Source organism: Citrus clementina, unplaced genomic scaffold (genome assembly GCF_000493195.1).
Source record: "Citrus clementina cultivar Clemenules unplaced genomic scaffold, Citrus_clementina_v1.0 scaffold_9, whole genome shotgun sequence".
Lineage (NCBI taxonomy): Eukaryota > Viridiplantae > Streptophyta > Magnoliopsida > Sapindales > Rutaceae > Citrus > Citrus x clementina.
The window spans coordinates 28,735,835-28,761,328 of record NW_006261964.1 but is presented as its reverse complement, the minus strand read 5'-3'; the positions used below and the strand labels follow the sequence as shown (position 1 = coordinate 28,761,328).

Genomic DNA, 25,494 nt, shown 5'->3' with positions numbered 1-25,494 from the left:
AAAATAAAATGAGTCCCAATAATAATAACTAATCGGAGCCAATCCCATTGCCATCCTCTGGAATGTACCTGAGTGCTTGGGTGGTGCCAATGGGCTACGTACCAACCAACTGGCTAATGTAATAATGATTTATGATCTTCTTCAGATAATCACTTCACATCATCGAGCCCCGTTATTGCAAATCTGTCAATAAAGCCGAAATTACTCGACGAACGACAAAACCCTTTCAATCTGGAAAGGGCAAAACCGCCACCGCGATTATATAATTATATAATTATACATTCTTTTCAATATTGTACACAATACAATAAAAAATCAGTGTATAAATATACAATAAAAATCTAAAGGTTAATTTTTAAAAGTATTTCTTGAAGTTTGAGGTTGTTGCAAGTAGATGGTAAAAATTATTTTATTTGTAAAAGACCACTTACCGTTAGTTAAAATTTTCATTAACTAACTGTTGACTTTAAAAAGATAATATTACCCCCAATAATAGTTTACGTTAATTAAAATTTCCTTAAAATCTTAAAAAAATAAAATTACAAACTTAAAAAAAATTATATTTTTATATCAAATAATTAAGATTTGTAATTTTATTACAAACTTAAAAAAATTATTTTAAGATTTGTAATTTTATTTTTTTAAGATTTTAAGGAAATATCAATAACTTGATCATGGTGAAAATAATTGTTTTAATTACTTATGAAATTGTAAATATTTAGAATTGTAAATATTGGGAGTAATATTGTCTTTTCAAAGTCAACAGTTAGTCAATAAAAATTTTAACTAACGGTAGAGGGTCTTTTACAAATAAAATGATTTTCACCGTCTACTTGCAACAGCCTCAAACCTCATGAGAGGTTTTTAAAAATTACCCAAATCCAAACATAATCCAACATACGACGGTCCAAAATAAACACTGAAGCACCAAAAAAAAAAAAATTCTACGTTAAGAGTTATTTGAATAAAGGTAATTATTTTTTATATAAAATATAAGTAGAATAGATATTTTTTGAATATTAATAAAGATAAAAATTTAGACATGATAATATTAACAAATAATTTATCCGGATCCACCTATCATTAATCAAAATTTTAAGAATTTTTTTTTTTAATTTTCATTGAACAAGAACAGCAGCAGCAGCAGTTCAAATACTCCTACTGCTTTGATTCTTCTAACCATAATTTCAATTTTCATTTCATGATCGTCATTATTTATGCAGCCTCAAGGAAAAGTCTCTCCTTCTTGTTTCCTCATTTTCTTCAAGAACCCAAAATAAAAGCATACACGACATGCCCTCCTAATCTTTTATTTTATTTTATTAAGCAACCAAATTGATCAAGCTTCGGTAGAGGAGATGCGATAATTAGCTAATTCTGCAATTTGGGCGATATGGCATTGGATTTGGAGCTGTGGGATTTTGGTTTCTGGGATTAGGTTAGAAGTTTATGATAGTTACAATTTTAGATTTATAACTTAACTTTTTTTTTTAAATATCTATTTCTAAAAATTAATACGAATTTTTTTATATATGAATCTTTCGAATTTTTGCACATACAGATTAGATCTGAATTTTTTTGTCACCTCTATTCATATATCGTGAATCCTCCTTGCATCATCCCATCGTTGATTTTAAAAATTCTACACAAATATGTAAATAATATTAAAGAAGAAGTAACACGTACCATAACAATCATTTTATTGATGTTACTTATTAATACTGTATTTTTTTACTTAGTTACCCAGTAGAAATAAAATATTATTAAGGCAAAAGAATATTAAAGCCAACAAATTCTTCCACACACAAGTCGTTGATCGCTGTCTAGTCAATGAGAAAAACATTTAGCTGATGTTACTTATTAATAAATAAAATATATATTTTTCACTTTGGTTAAACATTAGTAATAGAATATTAAAGCCAATAAATGCTTTCCACACAAAAGTTATTGATTGGTGTCTCGTCAACGAGGGAAAAAAAGAAAAAAAGAAAGAAAAATTGGTAAAGCGTTGCAATGACCCAACAAACTAATTTTTTGCCAATAAATATAATTAAATAATAACATATGGATCCCTGATTTTTTTTAATGTTTTCCCAGACCTATATTATAGAAATGAACAAACAATGTCATTATTTGTAAAAACATGGAAAAACAGGGACTAAACACGAACATTCCACTCATAGCAACTGCCACGTCGAAAGTAAAATAGAACTCTATCGTAACCCTGGAGAAGGTTCTTGAAAAGACGTTACGTAGCTTTTCTTTGTTTCCCTTCCCTTGCACACGAAATGCGCTTTGATTGCGTCGTCGTTTCGTTTCCTCTCAGCTCGTTCTCTCGCTTCATCTCGTTCCCTCTCCCTCTTTAACTCCTCATTCCGAAATGACGAACCTTCTAGAATCACCATAACCAACTTCTCACCTTCACCCTCCCCACAAAGAAAAATTAAAGAATAAAAAAAATCTCCCCTTTCAACCTGATTTCAATTACACTTTATCCATATGACTCCGCCTCCGACGGCAATGGAGCAGAACGGAGACTCTACACCGTCGCCGACGACTACGGCCAGCGACTCTCAACGTTCTATGCCGACGCCGTTTTTGACGAAAACTTATCAGTTAGTTGACGATCAGGCGATTGACGACGTTATTTCGTGGAACAAAGACGGAACTACGTTCGTCGTCTGGAATCCTACCATTTTCGCTAGAGATTTGCTTCCTAGATACTTCAAACACAACAATTTTTCTAGCTTCGTTCGTCAACTCAACACTTATGTGAGAGGATTAACAAAAAAACACGCACACATATATATTATTAATATTTTTGTTATTATTTTAATTGTATTCTTTTGTGTTGCTTTTTTTTTTGGAATGATTTACAGGGGTTTAAAAAAGTTGTACCCGATCGGTGGGAGTTTTCTAACGACTGCTTCCGCCGTGGCGAGCAACAGCTTCTGCGTGAAATTCAGCGACGGAAGATTCAATCAGCGGCGACGGCGCAGCCTGTCACCGTTGCGGTGCCGGCCGTGGTTCCGGTGGCGAAACCGATTGTGTCGCCGTCGAATTCGGGGGAAGAGCAGGTGATTTCGTCGAACTCATCACCGGCAGCGGGAGCGGCCGGTGTAACCGCTCACACGTGTGGAGGTGGTCACACGTGTGCGGAGATAGTTGAAGAGAACGATAAATTGAGGAAGGAGAATGCTCAGCTGAACAAGCAGGTGGCGGAAATGAAGAATCTCTGTAACAATATATTTAGTTTGATGTCTAATTACACCCGTGGTGGTGTTGGTGGTGGTGACGGCGGCGGTCAGGCGGCGATGGAGTTGTTATCAGAGAAGCGGTTTTCCTGTGGTGAGGGAGAGGAAATGAGTACGAGGTTGTTCGGTGTTCCAATAGGCGCGAAGCGCGCGAGGGAGGTAAACTGCGGCGGTGAACCGTCCTCGTCGACGGCGGAGAACGCGACTCGTTTGCAGCTGCAGTTAAAATCCGAGCCGTTGGATTATCAGATGGGCGGCGGCGGCGGCGGCGATCACTGCGATCGTCAAGAAACGCCGTGGCTGCGGCAGAGCCACCACAGGCCTAACCAGAGGGTGTGTAATTGATTAGATGATCCAAAAGGGGGTTAGGTAGCGCCTAGATTGATCAGTCACGTGTCAGAACAAACACGTGCTAAACTGAAATGTGACACGTGATTCCTTGAACTTTCTGGAGGCCGAGTGGGGGGTGGGCCCCGCCAGAGGAATATTTGCGGGGATTTTGCTTTTGGTAAAAAAGGGACACGCTTGGATGGAAATGGCAGGTCAAATGAAACTCCCTGATAATAGGCGGAAACGTGTTGGTTAGAACTCATAAGAAATAAATAATATATATAATTCACTAGTTAATAGCATAATAATCTTCGTCTTGCATTGTTCTCTCTTTCAATTATAATTTGGTTTGAGCTTAGACTATGAAATATCATAGAGTATATAATATAAAATATGTCGCAGTTATTAATTTTATTTTACTTCATAAACTGGGGGAAACGTCCGTCCAAAGGAAATCGAGCTCAATTATTATGAATGCGCCATTTGTTGTGCTGGGTAGAGTTTGCTGCTGAGCTCTCACATACGTTTGTGTTTACTTTTTTGGGTCCTCATGCACCAACCATCTCGCCTTCATTGGCTTGTTTCAAAACGTTTGCTAAGGTATTTTAAGGCGCAAGTTCTATCGCGGCTTATTGGTTAAGGGGCCGATGTCCCATGTTCTTTTAGATGCATTTTCGGATTAAAGATTAGATGGATAAAATGATTCATAATTGTCTTTTTAACCTGAGTTTCGATCCAATCTGTTGGCGCTCTAAAAGAAAAGAAGTGTTGCTTGTTTTTCCATGGGAGTATGAATATCAAGCGGTTGCCTTGGCTGATGTTGATTTGATCGCTTGAAGTATGAGAGTATCAAGTCGTTAAATCAAATTAGTAAGCATTGGTGAGTACAACCAAGATAATTAATAAATTCACTCGCACATTTTCACTCCTACATAAAGTGTGTAAAGGTAATCATTGTCACACATGGTGTTCAAATTAGAATGTAATTAATTTAATATGTTACTAACTTGGTATTCTACCATTGGTTGATAAATTAAATGACAAGAGGGGTCATGGTTTTCGGCTCCAACATGTCATTAGCTCATCGTTTTGAACATGATTGTTCGCTGTGGAATTTATTAAAACAGGGCTCTCATTTTCCAGCTTTGGCGTCCGTAGACTCTGGCAGAAAGGTATCAAGATTTGTTTTAACATCTCATTCAATAAGTAAGTAAATAATATTAGGTGGAAGAAAAACGTCTGCCTGCATTATCTTTATTTAATTTTCATAGTCAACAAGTCAAAAACCATCAATTCTGGACTGCAGTTAGTAAGACCCATAATTTCTGATTTGTGCTGAGTCATCGTCCCTCATCGGTGATGGATGACCAATATTATTGTGTCCGCCACACAACACTGCGAAGAAGTCGCTTAGCTCGGGTGATGTTGATCTTTGTCTTCCCACGTGTTTTCGAAAAGTCACAGTAGTTTTTCCTCTAATTCAAAAATATTATATGGGTCAATCTCAAAACTTTAGTTGGGATCCATTTATGACTACAAACTGAATCACGATAGCTGAAACGTTTGATAAAACGACATTAATCTCAAAATAATGCATTAGAAGTCAACAACATCCCAGTCTCCGTAGGCTTAGTCCGAGTATTTACTTGATGACATTCTGATCTGATCATTTAATCAGTAAACATTTATTTAGTTCACGTCTCAAGGACAACGAAAACCCACTTGTTATGACAGTACTGTTACTATTAAATACAAGAAAATGACTAGCGTTGAATAAAAGAAAAGAAACGTTGAAATTCAGTAAACCAAGAGACAACAAAACCAAGTTGAAAATTATAAAAAAAAAAAAAAAGAAAGAAAAAGCAGCAGCAAGAGGAACATCCCTTGATGAAAAAGTCAACATATGGAAAAACTGCTACGAGATTAAATCAGACAATGGGATTCGGTTTTCCAAAACTAAAGGCGTTTTTCATCATCAAATCTTAGTCTCCAGCTTTTCTTGCAGGCCAAGTTAACGCACGTGTTCCAGTTAGCCTTAAATCTGTCCTCAAAAGTTCAGAACAACAAGTAGATGGAGAAGATTTTTGAAGCTAACTTATGATTAGATTAGTAATAAATCTAATTACTAACCAATACAACTGTTGCCAAAAACTTGATAAAAAGGCAGTCCCAGGTAATCAATTTAATTGACGATGAAGAAGATTCTGAAGCTAAAATCATGATTAGATTAGCAGCAGTACATTTAATAAGTTGTCATCCTAAGCTCTTCCTACATATTTTACAAACTTATGGGAAGAAACTCTAACTCAGTCAACAATCTCGTGCAGCAACTTCAATACATGAAGCATGGTAGGCCTAGTAGCGGGATTATCTGCGACGCAATCAGCTGCAATTCGCAGCATCTTAAGCATCATCGGCTTCGAACCTGCATTGAGAACTGTTGGATCCAGAACATCATCAGCCTGTTGCTTCTTCATCTTTTGAAACACCCATCCGACCAAGTTCGCACCTTCTTTCTCTTGGAATTCAGGCCCAGTAGGTTCTTTTGCGGTCACCAACTCAAGCAGGATTACACCAAAGCTATATACATCGCCCCTTGTGGTGGACATCCTACTCTGCCCATACTCCGGGGGAATGTAACCTAATGTGCCAGCTATATCGGTGCTGACATGGGTCTCACAAGCACTGATCAGTCGAGCAAGCCCGAAATCTACAACTTTAGCGTCAAGATGTTGCTTGCTTTGATATCCCTATGGATGAAATGAGGGGTGAACCCTGATGAAGAAAAGCTAGACCACGAGCAGAACTGCATGCAATTTTGTAGCGTTTAGCCCGATCAAGAACTTCATGGGATCCTGTAGCATTTCTTAGCCAAAGATCTAAGCTACCATTTACCATGTATTCGTACACAAGTAGCTTCTCCTCATCAAATGAGCAATAACCAAGCAACAGCACAAGATTCTGGTGCTTCACCTTGCCCAAGGTTTCCATTTCAGCAGTGAATTGGCGGTGACCCTGTGTTTTAGCTTGGCTGAACTTCTTAACTGCAACCGTTTTCCCATCAGGCAAAGTGGCTTTGTATACAGTTCCAAAGCCACCATCTCCAATAATATTGGACTTGCAGAAGTTGTGGTACCTTCAAGAATATCAACCAAAGTTAATTTCAGAAGAGGCTGCTGAAACATAGATATATTGATTCTCAAAGGCCCTTTCGACCTACTGCTACTCAAATAGAGATTATAATCTTAAAAACGGTTTTCTTCCTCCTCAGGATCACTTTGCTTGCTGCTTCTATTAATCCATCTCCACCAAGCAAAGACAATGGCTAAAATGAGAAACACAAATGCAATTATTCCAGCGAGTTTGAAAACTCGTAATGCCACTTTATCAAAGGTTTTGTCCCGACAATCTGAACCCACAATTTTCCCACAGAACCTTTGTTCCCAGGAAGTGAAATTTTTGAGAGGTTTTGGCAAATACCACTTTGCGGCACCAGCCCTTCCAATCTACTTTCTGCCAAACTTTTAAGTAAAATAGATTGAACAAACTGCAAATTTTCTCTGGAATCTTTCCACATAGCATGTTCCTTAAAACATCCAGGTGTTCCAGTTGCGCAAGATTACCAAGGTTTTGAGGAATTTCTCTTGTAAACTTATTATCATGAAGGTCCAAATACGTTGAGTATGAAAGGTTGCCCAAAGAACGTGGCCAACCCCCATCAAAGAAATTGCTACTCAATTTCATTGTTTCAATCTTCTAAGTAACTGAATTTGAGAAGACTTCATCCACTGGACCAGAAAGTTTATTGTGCTGAACATAAAGCCCACAAGGCTTAGCAATTGTGACAATGATGAAGGAAGTTCACCATTAAGCGAGCTTAAATCCAAGTGGGAAAGCCCTTTCAAGTTCCCAAGACTAGTCGGAACTGGACCAGAGAACTTATTGCGGGTCAAATTTAGCTTTACCAAACCACCCAACTGACCTAAGCTACGAGGAATGGAGCCAGTAAGCTGGTTATTTCCTAAATACAAGCCTTGAAGCTTGAGAGAGTCACCAAATTCTGATGGAATGGAGCCTGTTAACTAATTTCCAGACAAATTCAAGGTTGTGAGATTTGTTAGCCAAGAGAGTGATCTATGAATTTTACCAGAAAGCATGTTATTGTTGAGTAAAAGATCCACCACCACCACATAGCCTCCTAGTTCTTCAGGTATTCGACCAGATAATCAGATCAAGTTGTGTCATTTGAATTGAATATTGTTAGAGAAGATTGGAGGTAAGTTAATTCTTGGTTTTTATTAATTTGTTATGGAGAAGTATGATTAGATATTTGCAACAGGAGTACTACCCCAATTCTCTTAAGGGTATTTAAGTATTTTTAGGTTTTTAGAGATATTTTTATCCTAGTATAAAAAAAAAAAGATGTCTTTCCTATTATGAAAGAGAGAGAAAGAGAGATCGACTAAGATGAGGAAAAAAACAAAATACGACAGAGAGAAAAAAGAAAAAGAGATGGAAGGAAAAGAGAGAAAAGAAAAGAAAAAAGAAGAAGAATAATAAGAAGAAAGTCTTCTTCTTGGTTCTGCCATAAGCAATGCATGAGATTAAGTTGTGTAATTTGAATTGGATATTGTTGAAAGAATATTTGAGGTAAGTTAATTCTTGACTTTCATTAATTTGTTATGGAGAAGTATGATTGGATATTTGCAACAGAAGTAATACCTCAATTCTCTTAAGGGTATTTAAGTCTTTTTAAATTTTTAGTAATCTTTTTATCCTGGTATAAAAAGAATAAGATATCTTTCCTAATATGAGAGAGAGAAAGAGAGAGAGAGAGATCAGTTAAGATGAGGAAAAAAAAACAAAGATCGATAGAGAAGAAAAAAAAGATAGAGGGAAAAGAGAGAAAAGAAAAAAAGAAGAAGAAGAAGAAGAAGAAGAAGAAGAAGAAAGTTTTTTTCTTGGTTCTTCCGTGAGCAATGCATGAGATCAAGTTGCATCATTTGAATTGGATATTGTTGAGAGAAGATTTGAGGTAAGTTAATTCTTGATTTCCATTAATTTGTTATAAAGAAGCATGATTAGATATTTGCAACATAAGTAATACCCCAATTCTCTTAAGGGTATTTAAGTCTTTTTAGTTTTGTAGTAATCTTTTTATCCTAGTATTTAAAAAAAAAGATCTCTTTCTCATTATGAGAGAGAGAGAGAAAAAGAGATCGGCTAAGATGAGGAAAAAAAAAAGAGATGAAAGGAAAAGAGAGAAAAAAAAAAGAAAAAAAGAGAAGAATAAGAAGAAAGTCTTCTTGGTTCTGCCATGAGCAACGCATGAGATCAAATTGCTTCATTTTAATTGGATACTGTTGAAAAGAGATTGAAGGTAAGTTTTAAGGGTATTTAGGTCTTTTGGGTATTTAGTAATCTTTTTACCCTAATATAAAAAGAATAAGATGTCTTTCCTATTATGAGAGAGAGAGAGAGAAAGAAAGAAAGAAAGAAAGAGAGATCGGCTAAGATGAGAAAAAAAAACCAAAGAACGACCGAGAGGAAAAAAAAGAGATAGAGGGGAAAGAGAGAGAAAAAAAGAATAAAGTCTTCCTCTTGGTTCTGCTGTGAGCAACGTATGAGATCAAGCTGTGTCATTTGAATTGGATATTGTTGAGAGAAGATTGGAGGTAAGTTTTAATTCTTGGTTTTCATTAATTTGTTATGGAGAAGCATGATTAGATATTTGCAACAGAAGTAATACCTCAATTCTATTAAAGGTATTTAAGTCTTTTTAATTTTTAGTGATCTTTTTACCCTAGCATAAAAAGAATAAGATGTGTTTCCCATTATGAAAGAGAGAGAGAAAAGGAGATCGGCTAAGATGAGAAAAAAAAATAAAGAACGAAAGAGAGGGGAAAAAAGATGGAGGGAAAAGAGATAAAAGAAAAAAAAAAAGAAGAAGAAGAAAATTTTCTTCTTGGTTTTGCTGTGAGCAACACACGAGATCAAGTTGCATCATTTGAATTGAATATTGTTGAGAGAAAACTGGAGGTAAGTTTTAAAGGTATTCAAGTTTTTTTAATTTTTTAGTGACCTTTTTACCCTAGTATAAAAAGAATAAGATGTTTTTCCCATTATAAGAGAGAGAGAAAGAAAAAGAGATCAACTAAGATGAGAAAAAAAAAACAGAGAACGACAGAGAGGGAAAAAAAAAGATTAAGGGAAAAGAGAGAAAAGAAAAAAAAAAGTCATGAGCAACGCATGAGATTAAGCTGCGTTATTTGAATTGGATATTATTCAGAGAAGATTGGAAGTTAGTTTTAATTATTGGTTTTCATTAATTGTTTATGGAGAGGCATAATTAGATATTTGTAACAAAAGTAAAAACTTAAGATTTTGCTGAAAATATACTGATAGTGTGTTATTTTAAAAAATCATAGTAATTTGTACAAATTGATTTTGATTCTTAACTTTGGGTATGTTAAACTAGACATCTTCTAGAATTGTTTGAAGTTGTTTCAAGCTAATCAGATGAGACTTCAATTAATTACGATTTTTCAAAGTCATGTATGAAAACCTAACAATTTTTTTATTATTTTAGTGAAGAACATAAATTAAGAAATTATTTTTTACCATAGCTAAACTTTTTCAAAAATTATGAAATTTTGACCAGAGATTTTTATATATGTCTTGTGTGATTCTCTAAATGTTCATGATTTTATGATAAAACAATAAATTGTTTTATATTTTTAAAGCAAGTATGTTCAAAATAGAAAATTGTTTGACAATATTGATGATGTTTAAAACGCAAATAATTTTCAATCGTTTTTTAAGGAATTAAGTTATGAAATCTTTATTAATGAATTTTATATGTTAGCATATAGTTTGTAAAATTTGATATTTTTCCAATAAGGTAATAAGTTATTAAAAATTGGAGAAGATAGACTGTTTGGTTTTGAGGAAAGAACATTGAGGGCATTTGAGGTTAGGTTTAGGAGTTGTTTAAAATGAGATACTTGAGGATATTGGAGTTTATGATCATAACTCGATTATATCTTATGAGAATTTTATTAATATTTTTAGGTCTATGATATTAGTATACATTTGTTACATCAAGATGTCAAGAGGTAAGTAACTAGACTTTTAAATTAATCACAATAAACAATATATATGTTTGACTTGTGTGAAAAATCTATTTTTTATATGTACGAATATAGATTTATATATCTCTGCCCATGTATTTATGCAGTGTGTTGTTGTGTGTTGAGCGTAATTATGTACATGGGCATATGTATGTGTAAAACTTCATTGGCATAAGCACAAAAATGCATCATGTTTTCTGTGAACTGAGAAAGTGGATTTTAGCCAAACTGAATTTGAAGAAAGAAATTGAGTTTTACAATTTTTGGCTTGGATGCTTGAATTCGTTACTTGTCTAGTGGAGGACACTCTGTATGTTATGTTGTATGGGTGACGGACGTGTTTACATATAGCCTAGGATGTATGAAAGTTATGAAAGTTAAGTGAGTGTTCTATTAAACGGTAATTGAATGAAGGTAGCTCAAGTATTTCAAGTATTTTGAAAAGTTCATGGCATATCTTCCATTTGCATTATGTATAAGTATATATGTATTTTGGTATAAGAAAAACTAGTTTGCTTACTGAATTTTGTATTCGTTATAGTTTATTGTGATTCAATTTCTACAAGTCATGATTAATTCGTTATGAGTGAGAAAAAAAACTTTAATTGAGTTATTTTGTTATCTTTTGTAGTTGAAGCTTGAATTATTATCGATTGTAAAGAGTTATTTAATTCTACATATGAGTTGCGGTTAGATTTATCCTCAAAGTTTGGGCTGGGGTGTTACAATTTTCTTCTTCTTTAATTTGTTTGCTTGAAAGTTGAAACCATGGGTTCATTTTTGTTGGGTTTGTTTTTCAATTTTGCCCATTGGTAATTTTCTTTCTAGTCTCACACAACTTGTTTCCAAGTTTAGCAAATGTTACAGATGAACAAAATATGATCATTATGCTTGTATTATTTTGACTATTAACACCCTCTAGTAGGGGTGGGCGTTTGGATCGGGTTAACATGAATCGAACCAAACCCGAAATTTTATTTCGGGTTCGGTTTACTTTGGGTTAACTATAAAATCCAAACTGATTCAAATTTCCAACCTGTTCGGTTGGATTTCGATTCAGGTTGAACTCGAATCGAAATCGAAACCAGATCAGGTTAACTAAAAAAAAAACAGAAGTCAAAACGCCAATCAAAATCCCTATTTTCTCTTTTCTCTTCTTTGCACTCCACATCTAGACAAGCACAAACTCAACCCTAGCACACTCACAATCTCGCTCACACACACCCACATGTCGTTGGTGTCAATTCAACTCCGTTTAGGTGCATCGGTGTTACAATTTCAGATCCAGATGCTGCCTCCTTCTTCGTTTCAGATCTAGTCTTTTTGGGTCGTTCGCTTTAGATCCAGTCGTTGCCTTCTTCGTTCGTAGTCGTCGAGCGCACAAGGTGATGTTAATGTCGGGGATGTTAATTTTAGTGATGTTTAGAATTTCATTTTCAGTGATGTTTGCATTTCGCTGCCTCCTTCTTCGTTATTGTTAATTGATTGTATGTTTTTGGAAGGATTTGGTTTTTGGGACTTGGCTAACAAATCCAATCTCATGTCATATTCCTCTATTGATACCAGTTTGCACTTATCCATTAGAATTTTATTCTGACGTTGCAACTCTCTGCACAGCAACTGTAGTTTGTCTTTAACAGGAATGGATGCATCTCTTTCAGCAAGAACTTGCTGATATACATTCTAGATTATGCTTATTTGCTTAACACCAATTACGATAGGCCTTGATATGTACTCCAAACTCTTGCATATATAAAATTGAACCTTTTTTTTATTCTGATTTAAGATTTAAGATTTGAGAATTTAGAATTTTGGTTGGTTAATGACGAATGCTTGGACAATCAAATTGTTATAACCCGATTTGAACTCAAACCGAAATTTAGATCCAAATTTTCAAACCAAACCGATCTGAATTATTAACCCAAACCAAACCGAACCGAACCGAAAGTTGGTTCGGGTTCGTATTTTGAACTCGATTGGGTTCAGTTCTCCAACCCGATTGAGTTGGAACCCAAACCGAAACCCGATTTACCCACACCTACCCTCTAGTCTCCTTATAAACATCTTTTTCCAATTATTTTTATTTAATTTCAAAAACATTATTTTTTTCACTCCTTTTAAACACACTCTTCATTTTTTTAATTTAATTTTTTATTGTTAAATATCAAAGTAGTGTAATTTATCTATAAATAAAATGAAAAAAATCTTGGGTGATGAATTTTTTAATGTCAACCATTAAGTTTAATTATACATATTTTTAATTATAATTTGAAAGTAATCTTAGATATAAGAATTCTTAATTAATATGAAATAAGAAAAGAAAAATATATTATTATAAATTTTACAATTTATTTTAGTTAAATAGAATTGACAAGTAGAAAACAAAAAGAAAAAAAATAATTGATTATGAGTGCAAGTAATTTGTTATTAAAAAAATTTAAGTATGTTTAATTTTTGCTTGTTTTTAAAAGTAAAAGTTGGACTATTGGCACCCCTTCATTAATCTTATAAAATCTCTGTTATATTACAATTACATTTAAGGACAAATATAAATAAAATTAAATCATTTATATTTTCTTTCTCTCTTCAATTTTATTTTGCTTGCACAATATGAATATTTTTTATTATCAGTAAAATAATATGAATATAAGAAGTAATCCTTTAAGCCAAAAAAAATTCTTGTAATAAACATAACAAATTAATTAAAATACAATACAGTGGAAAAATATGTCAAATAAAAATTTATCCTACTGTAAATTATTTTTTAAGAATTTTCAAACTAATTGCTAAATAAAAAATTTATAGGTAGAATAAAATTGTATTAGACCCATAAAATATTCATTATTTTCTAAGTACAATGTTTTTCTTACTTTTTAAAAAAAATCTTTAAAAATTAAATAATAAATAATGTTTGAAGAGAGGAATTCAAATATTAAAGCTGAAAGAGTGAGGAAAATATTAAAAACTGAAAAATTTATAAATAAAAAGAGTGTTCATTTAGAAAAAAAAATGGTATTTTTGACATAAATGAAATATAATTGAAAGAGGAATTTTAATAGGATTTTGGAGAGGTGTTGATAGTCCAAACTCTAAAAGTAATTTTATTTAAAGTGGGGTTTTATAAGGATAGTAAAAGGGTGCCAAAAGCTCCACTCTTGTCATTGGGCTATACAATTTCAAAGGTCACAAACACTACTTAGTCCACTTTCCAACATTGGGCCAGCCCATAATACAGGAAGTTATACCCCAGTAACGTCCTTTAATTGCACAATTAGTCCGTCCTCTATTCATTTTCACCGCTTTCACCCCTCTACTGGTCCACTTCTTCTCCAGTCTTCCTTCTGACCTTCTCCCGCACTCTCAATCGACCAATTCATCGAAATCAAAAACCTTGCAGAACTCTAAACCTGAACCCACCCACAAAATGCCCATTCTCTTTTCGTACGCAGCCAAACTCTTAAACCCTAACATAACAAAAGCAATTACAACAAAACTAATCTCAACAATCCCGTTAAACTTCACATCAACGAAACACATGTCCCAGAAATGCACTTCAATTTCCAAAAAGCAACAAAGAGTACGCGACCATGCTTACGATAACTACATGGAAATCGAAAAAAAGATGCGCAAAGTCTTAAAGTTTCAAACTTTATTCCTGTCCCAGCACAATCAAACGCTGCCCGTTTCTCGCTTGGACTTTCTCGCTCGCCGTATTGGGTTCAAACGACAAGAAGCCGGTTCGTTTCTCCTCAAATTCCCTCACGTTTTTGAAATTTATGAGCACCCCGTTCAACGTATTCTTTATTGTCGTTTAACTCGAAAAGCTTTGTTACAAATTGAGCAAGAAAAGAAAGCTTTGAATGCCCAGATACCCGAAGCCGTGACTCGCTTAAGAAAGCTTCTTATGATGTCGAATTCGGGTTGTTTAAGGCTTGAACATGTTAGGATTGCAAGGACTGAATTTGGGTTGCCTGAGGATTTCGAGTACTCGGTAGTTCTTAAGAACGCACAATTTTTTAGATTGTTTAATGCTAAGGAAAGTACAGAGAAGTATATTGAGCTAGTTGGTAGAGATCCTAGTTTGGCTGTTTGTGCTATTGAGAAAGTTAGAGAGAAAGAGTATAGAGAGAGAGGTATTGATGCCGAAGATATAAGGTTTTCATTTCTTGTGAATTTCCCACCTGGATTTAAGATAGGGAAGTATTATAGAATTGCGGTGTGGAAATGGCAAAGGGTTCCTTATTGGTCGCCGTACGAGGATGTTTCAGGGTATGACTTGAGATCGCTTGAGGCACAAAAGAGAATGGAGAAGAGGGCGGTGGCTACTATTCATGAATTGTTGACGTTGACTGTGGAGAAGAAGATTACTTTAGAGAGGATTGCACATTTTAGATTGGCAATGAATTTGCCAAAGAAGTTGAAGGAGTTTTTGCTTCAGCATCAGGGGATATTTTATATTTCGACAAGAGGAAATCATGGGAAGCTTCATACTGTTTTTCTTAGGGAGGCATATAGGAAAGGAGAGTTGTTAGAGCCGAATGATTTGTATTTGGCGAGGAGGAAGTTGGGTGAGTTGGTTTTGATGAGTCCGAGGAAGGTTAAGATGGATACAGAATTGGTTAGGAATCGGAGGGATAGACATGATGGTGGTGGTTATATGGGGCGTAGTACGGTGGTTCATGCGAATAATGGTTTTGACAATTTTGGTGTTAAAGAAAATGCTGGAGGAGATCAGAAGGGGGATGCTGATTTGGATTCAGATTTAGGTTCTAATGTTGAGTCTGATACTAGTGATGAGAATGATGATTATGATTCTGTTGAAACTATTGATGCAGAGGATTATGATATGGGGATGTAAGCAGGTGACTGATGTAGGTTTTTGGCCTACGGTTCATTTTGACTTTGATAGATCTAACTGTTCCCCCCCCCCCCCCCCCCCCCTCCCGCCCCCAAAAAAAGAAAAAAGGACTAAGCCTCGGGATCATGTGAAGCTGTAAAACTACAGATCTTCTTGGGGAAAATTACAAATGATACCATCAACTATTAGATATTCATGAATTGATCAATGATGAATGACTGGCACATGATGTAAGTTTCTTATTCAAGGATGAAGAAGGTCCTCATATCTGAATTGGGTCTGGCCAGAAACATATTTGGGAGGATATTTATTTAGACTCAGTGATCTGTTTATTATTTGCCAAAGAGAGTGCTGAGTGCTGCAAGCTTGAAATGGGGTGAACTCGAGGTCCTCAACACCCAAGATTTTCTGTTGTGTCCTTACCTTGTTTTGATTTGCAAAGTGGTTGAGGAAATTTTCAATGGTCAGGGCAATTCTGCATGGTTCGAAGAGATTCAGCTCCAAGATGCTGTTCTAGCTATCATTTAAGTTCACCTAGATAATTGCTTTTCTAGTCTGTATGATGTTAAATTATTGCTAACGTGAGACTGCATTGCAATGGATCTCTGCCTTCATGTATATACACATTGGATCCAAGCATAGACAAGCTTTTTCATCTATTGAATTTTACTGCTGAGATATGAACTCTTGACTTGAGTATTCTGCTACTCAAGTGGCTTGAAATCTCTGGTGAATGAGAGGAAATCAAGTAATGCTAGTGAATGGCTTCAGTTATGTGTTAAAAGTAAGTTCAGAATCGGCATAGGAGTTTTCAATTTTTCATCTAACCAACACAGGCAAAATTCCTCCATGCATTATTTCTTCCCAAGTCAGAACTCAAAGCCCATTTATGCTTGTTTTGTCGCTTTAACATCAAGACCCTGTAGATGACAAAATACACATTGCAGTCAACCATCACTAAGATCTCCTGTCTTAATCACTCAAAAAATGGCATCTATAAATGTCTTTCTCCCCCAAAGCTCTGGTGCTGTATCTTTGTTAAACCCCTTTTATTCAAGCTAGAAGCTTAAAAACACTGGCATCTACCCAAGTTTGTAAAATCTATATGCACATTTTATTGTAAGAAGCACGGCATATGGTCCAATTGATAATTGTTGCTTGTGCTTGTTTTAAGCTAGCTAACAAGCATTTTTTATTATTATTATCTTTTCCATGGTTTTCAGATTAGTTGACTACATGTGCTTGACTTCCTGCTGAATCAAGCCATTTTGATATGCAAAAGCCAAGCTAGAACGGTAGGATGTCCATTAGCTTCAGCCAGAAGCCACTATCCACAAGCTTTTACTTTGCAAGTGCTGCTATATAAAAGCATCAAACATGCAAGTTGGTTCGTATTCAGTGAGTTTGTTGACATCAAAGAGAGCAAATGAATAAAGATTAATGGCCACATCTGTCTATTCAGTTTCATTATGAACCGATTCAATTTGCGTATCCATTATAGCTGTAACCACTGATTGAAAACAACAGATACCAGTGTATGCACGATGAGTATAACTTTTCAAGATATCTCATTAGAGAAGTCAAAATAATTTGAATTATAAGGCCAATTACAATTGATAATCCTATTATTATTATTTTAATATCATAGTTACGTCATTATGCTACCAAATACCAATATCCTAAGACTCACATAAACAGTCCATCAAAGTATTCCCAGAAAAGATCTGGACATGCATCTTCTTTTGATCATAGATTTTCACTAATCCTCAATTTATAAGATCATCCTAAATAAAGTAACTCTCATGCGGTGAATTGTGAAAAAGTGAAATAAGTCTAGTAGAGTGAAAAAACACTGGCTAATTGGTGAGTTTGTATCTTTTTGGAGATAATTTTTTAAAAAAAATTTGACATTATTCAACATATAACTTTAAAAGTGACCACCCATCATTGATCATTGATTGATCTTTGCCCATAAATCAAACTTCATTGCGATAATTGTTGGTGTTAAGAGTCAAGGATTCACACATGCATAAAATAATTAAACTACTTTAGTCCTTTCATATTTATGGACTGTATCGCGCATATAATATAATGGTTTCGGTGACAATGAAATAAAATAGACGAGGATCAAGAATTGCACAAGAATCTTGGATATTTTCGTGTGGCAAAACAGGTGTATCCTTTTATAATCTTAAAAGTGATGCAGCAGGATCCAACTTGTGTGCTAATTAATCGCTAATTATCTTAATAAAACGTCATAGGATGGATGTTGGGGCTAAATTAGTGACATTTAATTAAATAAAATACAAGCGTTCGACAAATCGAAGCTTAATTAGCACCATGATGATGCCCTTGTCATGCACTTCGTTTGCCTACTACACGCTACGTGATTGATTTTATATGTTCCAAATGTTTGTTTATTTTATTTTTCTAAAATGTCATTTTCAATATCTTTTAATTGGACAAAAGGAATTGAGCACTTGATGCAAAGGCTAGCTGTTTCTTCTTGCATGGTGCATTGCGATTGAAATGAAAAAAAAAAAAAAATCACCCTTTGTGGTTTTAAGTGTCTTTTATATGATTCGAGGGGTTAAATATCTTGAATGTTAAGTAATTATTATAAATTATATCTTCATTGAGAAGCGGACACAATCTCACTTCATTCTTAAAGTCAAGATATATTGTATGTATATTTTTATGCAAGTTGATTTTTTTTTTCTAATATTTGAAAATATATTAGATACACATTGAGGCTAAATATTCAAATGGTCGGGTCACATAGCTAATTTAAGAAGCTCTAATACATTTTTTGAGTATAAGCAATTTTTTGTTTAGAAATTAGAAACTCAAAAAGATCACGTCAACATTGTACTTATGACATTTGTGTCTTATTCTAGCTAAAGTTGGTGCCAAGATGAGCAAACACGTTAAGAAAAGAAACTATTTTTCTTTTACATTAGAAAATTAAGACATTGTTTACGATTATAAATTCAAGATCATCATTTACATCAAAATAATTTATTTATTCCACATGGTCTTTTTTTTTAATAATTTAAAATTTGCAATACAAAGATTAAAGAAAATTTAAAATGGTAAAATATCAATAACCATTAGAATGGTTGTATGTTTGTTTATACATATAAAAAACTGTCCATACAAATTTTGTATGCTCTTTTCTTTTTTTAACTAATCCTCTTTAATATTCGAGTGGTGTACAATTAGGTTATTTAATAAATTATACAACTTTTGAATAATCCTTTTTCATATTCGAAGAGTGTACAATTAGAGTATTTAATAGATTATACAACTGAGATCTCAAGTATAAGTACTGTCCAAATTTTTAAATATCCTCTAATATTCAAGGTGCGTTTACTGCCCCAACCATTTTCTAATATTCAAACAGTGTCTACTCTATTTCACCCCAATCTAATATTCAAAAAATATTTACACTACTCAATTATTTCATAATTAAAGAAATATTGACATTATTTCGCATAATAATTTTATAAAGCTCAAATGTTTGCTCTCTCAATTGTGAGTGCAAGGCTCTCACTAGACGAAAGGCCATTGGTGAATTTTGCATGCTTTGCTTTTCTGTGAAGCGTCACATAGGTGCTTTCAATTCTGGCGTTACCAATCAACGGCCCACATTTCCCCACCAAACTAACCTAATCCATTGCCGTGGATCACGAGGGTAATTTGTTAAGTGATCTCCAATCTTATTACTCACATATTTTAACGTGAACCTCAACCCAATTAGTATCTCTCAACCATTCGATCACGCCCCACGTGTACGGTACCGGCACTGTGTTAGATCTGCATTACACTTTATCTGTTTGGTCGGTCCCGCACACATTATTTTCGTGGTCCGTGCGGTACCTGATATTTTCTTTTTTTGCTCTCGGCTCAGACTTGGCAGAATCACAGAGCGCACGCGTTTTGACTATCTCTCAATACGGGCCTGCCAAGTGGGCCTATCAGGAGCTGTTAGAAAAAGTTAAATCTGTCCAGTTTGTTATAGACCATTGCATACGGTTTCTACGTTTACCCAATCGGATAATAACACGTCATTCATCGAATCTTTGAATATCATTTGGGTAGCCAGTTAATTTTCTTTTCTTCTTTTAATTGGTTCCGTTTCCAATTTCAAAATTCAATCTAAAAATATGATTTTTCCATCAATAACCTTCAATTTAAAACATACAGACTTGTTGCTAACTTTAAAGAGAAAAAAATTACTTTACTTCACTAAATCGACTCGTGGACAGAATTAGACAGAATATACCAAATCTATTTCAAATATTTAAAGCAAAGCCAAGTAGTTACCCAAATTTTAATTTTTGATGAATAATTCAACAAGTAATTAGCTGTAAATTATTACGATTAGATTTACCTAACCCCTCATAATGAGCAATAACTAAGATGTGTAGAGAAAAGACCCATACTGACCTCTAGTGTTACAAACTTACCCGACTCATCTAATCAATTCTTAATTAACAATAAACAAGGTTACAATGATAAAGACTCACACTATTACACCAAACTAACTGTTAATAAATTTATCGACATAAATTTCAAACTTTCATTTATATCGCATTTACTGACTGCCCATGCTAATAGTAATTGAGGTTTGGTCATCTAAAACTAGATGATAATTTTTATAGAAAAGTATAAAAAAGCCTAAAATTAGAGTTAATTTTTTAAAAAAGTGATCCATAAAGAAATCCTTAAGTGATATGTAGCCAACAAATAACTTACAGGTAATCAATATGTTAAATATTAAATCTATGAGCGATCAACATCAACTTATATTTCAAGCATCTGTCAGCGATCAACACTAATTTATATTTCAAGCACCTATCAGCGATCAACATCAATGTATATTTCAAGCATCTGTTAAGCATGACAGATTATTTAAGGATAGTAATGTCTAACACACCATTTTTGACTGATATAAGAAAAAAAATTAAGTGAGATAATTTTATAAATTGACCATATTTTTATAAATTTTTTCTTTATATTAGGCTATAATTGAGGTACCTTATCCTATAAGACATTGCTAAATGATAAAATTTTATTATTAGATACAATAGAATCAAGTAGCAAATTTGTTATATGTTAAAAAAAAAAAAAAAAAAAAACTTCAATGGCCAAGAATTAATATTTTGGACATAAACGATTGACACGATGAATAAATGGGTGATCCAAATACAATCAACATGTCTGAGAACTCGATTTACATACAATCGACGCATCGATCACGTGTCCAGCACGATGTTTAACTACTAAAGCAGAAAAAATTAGTAGGCGAGTTATTTTTGTAAATAAATCATAATTTTGGTCTATAGCTGTAAATAAAATAAAATAAAAAAAGGAAAAAAACCCAAATTGCGAAAGAGACAAAGTGAAACTAAAGTTGAGTTGCTGCAACACAACTCGAAGGGCAACGCCAGTCGGATGTCCACCCCATTTGTCTCTTAAAGCAAAAGCTCTACAACAAACTGCTGCTAACAGAAGCACCCAATTTTTATTTATACAGCAATAGAAAAATAAATAAATAAAAGAGAAAAATGCCGTTGCCACGTTACCCTCTCTTCATTTCTCCCCAAATTTAGATCCTTTCTTTGCATTTATAGCTAATTTTAATTTGTTTCTCTTTCTCTGTGCGTGTGTGACTGTGTGTATGTTTGTGTGTGCTTGTGATGATCTTTTTTTCTACGACAGTTGACCTAATATTCGTTCTCATTCAAAAGACAAACACACACGTTGTGTAAGAAAGAAAGAAAGAAAGAAACGGAGTGTTTGTTTGTGTAGAAGAACAAAAAAATGGGAAATTCATTTGGATGTTCGGCATCAGGAGAGAGATTAGTGTCAGCAGCGAGAGATGGTGATTTTGTTGAAGCCAAAATGCTTTTGGATTGTAACCCTTGTCTTGCTAAATATTCAACTTTTGGTGGCTTAAATTCCCCTCTTCATTTTGCTGCTGCCAAAGGCCATAATGAGGTTCCTTTTGTGTTTTCTTTTTTATTATTTTTGGTAATGGGTGTTTTTTTATTTTGTCTTCTTGTGTTTATTTTGATTAATTTTTGTGGGTTGTGATCAGATTGTGGCATTGTTACTTGAAAATGGAGCCGACGTTAATTCCAGGAATTATTGCGGCCAGGTGCTTGATTTGATATTTTTTTCCCCTTTTTTTCTCAGCTGGGTTATGTTCTTTTTGCTGTTTCTTTATTGGCTGGCTTTGATTTTGGAGAATCATGGGTTGATTTGTTCAAATCTTGTGAGATGGGTTTGGTTCTGTTATGGACCTTAAGTTTGCTATGTCCAGATAGATGATGCACTAATTTTATTGGAAACCTGGTACAAGATATGAAATGGCATTTGATTTTGTAGTTGAAGCTGAAATAAGAAAATTAGAAAAGTATCTGATCATGAAGGCTTGTTATTTTGATATTTTCTGATGTGATTTTAAGTCCAAATATTTTCCAGGGCAACTAGACACAATCTTGAAGCAACTCTGCTAAAATCTGCTTTTCTGATTAGCGACTAGACACAAACTGATTGACCTGCTTTAAAACCAACTCTTTAGTCATTTTTTGTAATCTATGCTTGTAGACCGCATTGATGCAAGCATGTCGATATGGGCACTGGGAAGTTGTACAAACTCTTCTGCTCTTCAGATGTAATGTGAGTTCAATTTTCAGTAATCTTAACTCTTGCAAATTATTCCCATTTTTTGTTAAAGTTGTTTTTCAGGCAATTAGATGCTCCTTGGTTAGGATGTGCTTTTGGTTTTAAACTTCTGTGGCTATTCTCTTTTTTAGGTCACAAGAGCAGATTATCTCAGTGGGAGGACAGCCCTACATTTTGCGGCTGTAAATGGGCATGTTAGATGTATTAGACTAGTTCTGGCTGATTTTGTTCCTAGTGTTCCTTTTGAAGTCATGAATACTCAGATCGAAGGCGATAGAGGGGACGGTTCCAGTGTGAAGAGCAAGTGTGATCAAAGGTTTTGAATTTAGTTTAGTTATTGTTTGCCTTCTTGGTAGATTGGGTTGAGACTGGAGCATAGTATGCCAGATGTTAGCTAATACTCCTTTTTAACTGTTCCAAAACTGCTAGTTAGTAATTTTTTTATGCTGTAAAGTTTTTGGCAAACAGATGACTCTTGATAATCACCTCGCGAGCTGGATTAGATTCCAGCTTCAATATGATGTATTATCTCCTGTTTTATTGATATCTGATGCAAAGGAATTTATTTATTTTGTAAAGAGTGAAGGTAATAAGCATTGGCTTCTTCATCCTTTTTAACACCTGATTCTCTAATGCAGTGCCCTGTCCAAGTTTGTAAATAAGGCCGCAGATGGGGGTATCACTGCTCTTCATATGGCTGCATTGAATGGGTATTTTGATTGTGTACAGCTTTTACTTGACCTTCATGCAAATGTATCTGCTGTGACATTTCATTATGGAACATCAATGGATTTGATAGGTGTGCTTCTGTAATTTAATCCTTGACTGGTTTCGTAGATGGTCTCTTTGTAATTCATGGTTTGAAATAACAGCTAATATTTACTTGTAGGAGCTGGAAGCACTCCTTTGCACTTTGCTGCTTGTGGGGGAAATCTAAAATGCTGCCAGGCAAGAGTTTTATTAACTTTTAAATGTTCCATACCAAACATCTATTTCTCCTAAATTTGAGATGACTGTAGTATTATTTCTGCAGGTCCTACTTGCAAGAGGTGCGAGTCGTATGTCTTTGAACTGCAATGGGTAAATTGCCTATGTTTTCTTTTCTGACATTTGCTCTTTAGCTTGGTCATATGACTACCATTGTTTTGAAGTAATGGTATTGCTAACAGAAGCTTGTGTATTTCTTCAGGTGGCTGCCTCTTGATGTTGCTAGGATGTGGGGGCGCCATTGGCTCGAACCATTGCTGGCACCCAGTTCTGATGCTGTTATGCCAAGATTTCATCCTTCCAATTACTTATCCTTGCCTCTTTTGAGTGTACTTAATGTAGCCAGGTAATTCTAATACTAATTATGTCAACATATAAGGAGTTCCTAAGGAAAGAAAAATATGGACATGCTGATTATTAAAAACAAATAAGAATATGCTGAATATTCATCACATCTGTGCTTCTGCATAATAATTTTTTTAAAAAAATCTTCTCCTTTTAGTGAAATTAAAAGTGAATGTGATACTTTATGTTGCAGAGAGTGTGGGTTGCTGTCTTCAACAACCTCCTCCTCAGATGATGCTGATACATGTGCTGTCTGTCTGGAGCGAGCATGTACAGTTGCTGCTGAAGGTTTGTTCTTTCTTTCTCTGTTTTTATGTTTTCCATATGTTCTGTGACATTATCTATAATATATGATGAAGATTAATGTAGTAACTTGTAGAATAACATTGTCTATAATATTTTATTAACACTGTTCACATATGAAGGAATTTCAAATAGAGAGAGCATAAGTGAACAATTTGGATATGCATTCTGCTGCTAGGTTTTGCATTTGGTTTCACTAAAGGTGTATCAAGGGAAGCCTACAGTTTAACATGCCATGATGTTGGAATGATTTCCTGAGGGGTTTTGAGTAATGAAAGACTTGTAATTTGATTAATTTATTCACAGAAAGTAAATAAGTTGGTGAATTTAGGTGACAGCATTGAGAAAATAATCTCTTGTAATATGTGGGACTGTGGGTCGTAATCTTTACGCTTGTTTTTATGCTTATTTACTAATGAAATATGTGGGACTGTGGGTGGTAATCTTTATGCTTGCTTTTATGATTATTTACTAATGAAAACTGCTTCATTCTTCAGGGTGTAGGCACGAGCTTTGTGTAAGATGTGCACTGTACCTCTGCTCAACAAATAATATTCCTTCTGAGATGGTTGGTCCGCCTGGCTCCATTCCATGCCCTCTCTGTAGACATGGCATTGTCTCTTTCACCAAATTGCCTGGCTCCCCGGTAAAAGATATTAAGCAACCTCTGTCCCTTGGCCTTTGTACCCCATGCATGCTTCACACTCGTGATGCTGAGTGTGAATCTCCAGCATGTGCCCCAGAGATTCGGAAGAATCGTGTAGCTTTGGTTTCCTCAGATATGTTGTGCCCTGTGACTTGTAGTCCATTTCCTTCAGTTGCTATCCCTTTGTGCACTTGCAATGATGGTCCGTGTCCATCTTTTGAACCTCGAGAGGTAGAAACACAAGATGAATCTCCTCGACGCTCTCAAGGAGGATCGGTAGAGCAGGATAAAATGGAAGGGCCAAGACTGGAGAGAACAACCTGTTCAAGCATGTTCTGGGGCAGAAGAAGCTGCAGCAGAGAACATCAGTGCAATTCAGAAATAAATGCTTGACAGGTTCGATAAATAGTTGTTGCAAACAGGAATTTGGATTGAAGCATTGAATCCAAGGGTGTGGTTCTTGATTGCTTGCTCTGATTCCAAATCACTTAAAAGAGCTTCCAAATCCATGATTTGCTTCTGCATATTGTTCAGCTGGCTGCATGCTAGTATGGATGTGGGTGTGGAATCATATCATTTTGGTTAGGTTGTAGATTGCTTTCAAAATATATGTAAAGTTTGTATGTTTTGATCAAGCATTGATTGTCGTTGGTCATTTAAGCACTTTTTTTTTTCTCATTTACCACGACGGCATGTTTGCTAATGATTTGCCAAAATAGCGTTCAGTTTAACTGGACTAATAGCTATGATCAATGGTAGTGATTTTGGTTTTAACAAATCACAATGCTAGAATTTTTCTATATCTTTCTTTCAGCGAGTGTTTTCACACACAATAATGTTGCCCTTGCAGTCTTTGCTCATAAAAAGTGCTGGTGATAGGCGTTAAGGACTCTGGGCGTGGCGAAAGTGCAAAAAAGATATATTATGATTGGATTGGTTAGGATGTGA

The 25,494-nt window shown here is 34.7% G+C and overlaps 3 protein-coding genes and 1 pseudogene across 3 annotated transcripts; 3 read left to right on the top strand and 1 right to left on the bottom strand.

The window, feature by feature from the left end:
* Positions 1–2,131: 2,131 nt before the first annotated feature.
* Positions 2,132–4,249, top strand: LOC18033416 (heat stress transcription factor B-2a). Its single transcript, XM_006421822.2, has 2 exons — positions 2,132–2,772; positions 2,880–4,249. The coding sequence occupies exons 1-2, from the start codon at positions 2,500–2,502 to the stop codon at positions 3,597–3,599; spliced, it is 993 nt and encodes a 330-aa protein (XP_006421885.1). The 5' UTR covers positions 2,132–2,499; the 3' UTR covers positions 3,600–4,249.
* Positions 4,250–5,890: 1,641 nt separating this feature from the next.
* LOC18033579 lies at positions 5,891–7,810 on the bottom strand (annotated as a pseudogene).
* A 6,184-nt stretch (positions 7,811–13,994) lies between these two features.
* LOC18033432 (protein ROOT PRIMORDIUM DEFECTIVE 1) lies at positions 13,995–15,638 on the top strand. Its single transcript, XM_006421820.2, has one exon. The coding sequence runs from the start codon at positions 14,139–14,141 to the stop codon at positions 15,570–15,572; it is 1,434 nt and encodes a 477-aa protein (XP_006421883.1). The 5' UTR covers positions 13,995–14,138; the 3' UTR covers positions 15,573–15,638.
* Positions 15,639–20,967: 5,329 nt separating this feature from the next.
* Positions 20,968–25,346, top strand: LOC18033099 (E3 ubiquitin-protein ligase XBAT33). Its single transcript, XM_006421819.2, has 10 exons — positions 20,968–21,575; positions 21,676–21,735; positions 22,188–22,259; positions 22,397–22,581; positions 22,904–23,064; positions 23,155–23,213; positions 23,299–23,345; positions 23,455–23,598; positions 23,791–23,885; positions 24,398–25,346. Exons 1-10 carry the CDS (start codon positions 21,399–21,401, stop codon positions 24,937–24,939), a joined length of 1,542 nt encoding a protein of 513 aa, XP_006421882.1. The 5' UTR covers positions 20,968–21,398; the 3' UTR covers positions 24,940–25,346.
* The last annotated feature ends 148 nt before the right edge of the window (positions 25,347–25,494 follow it).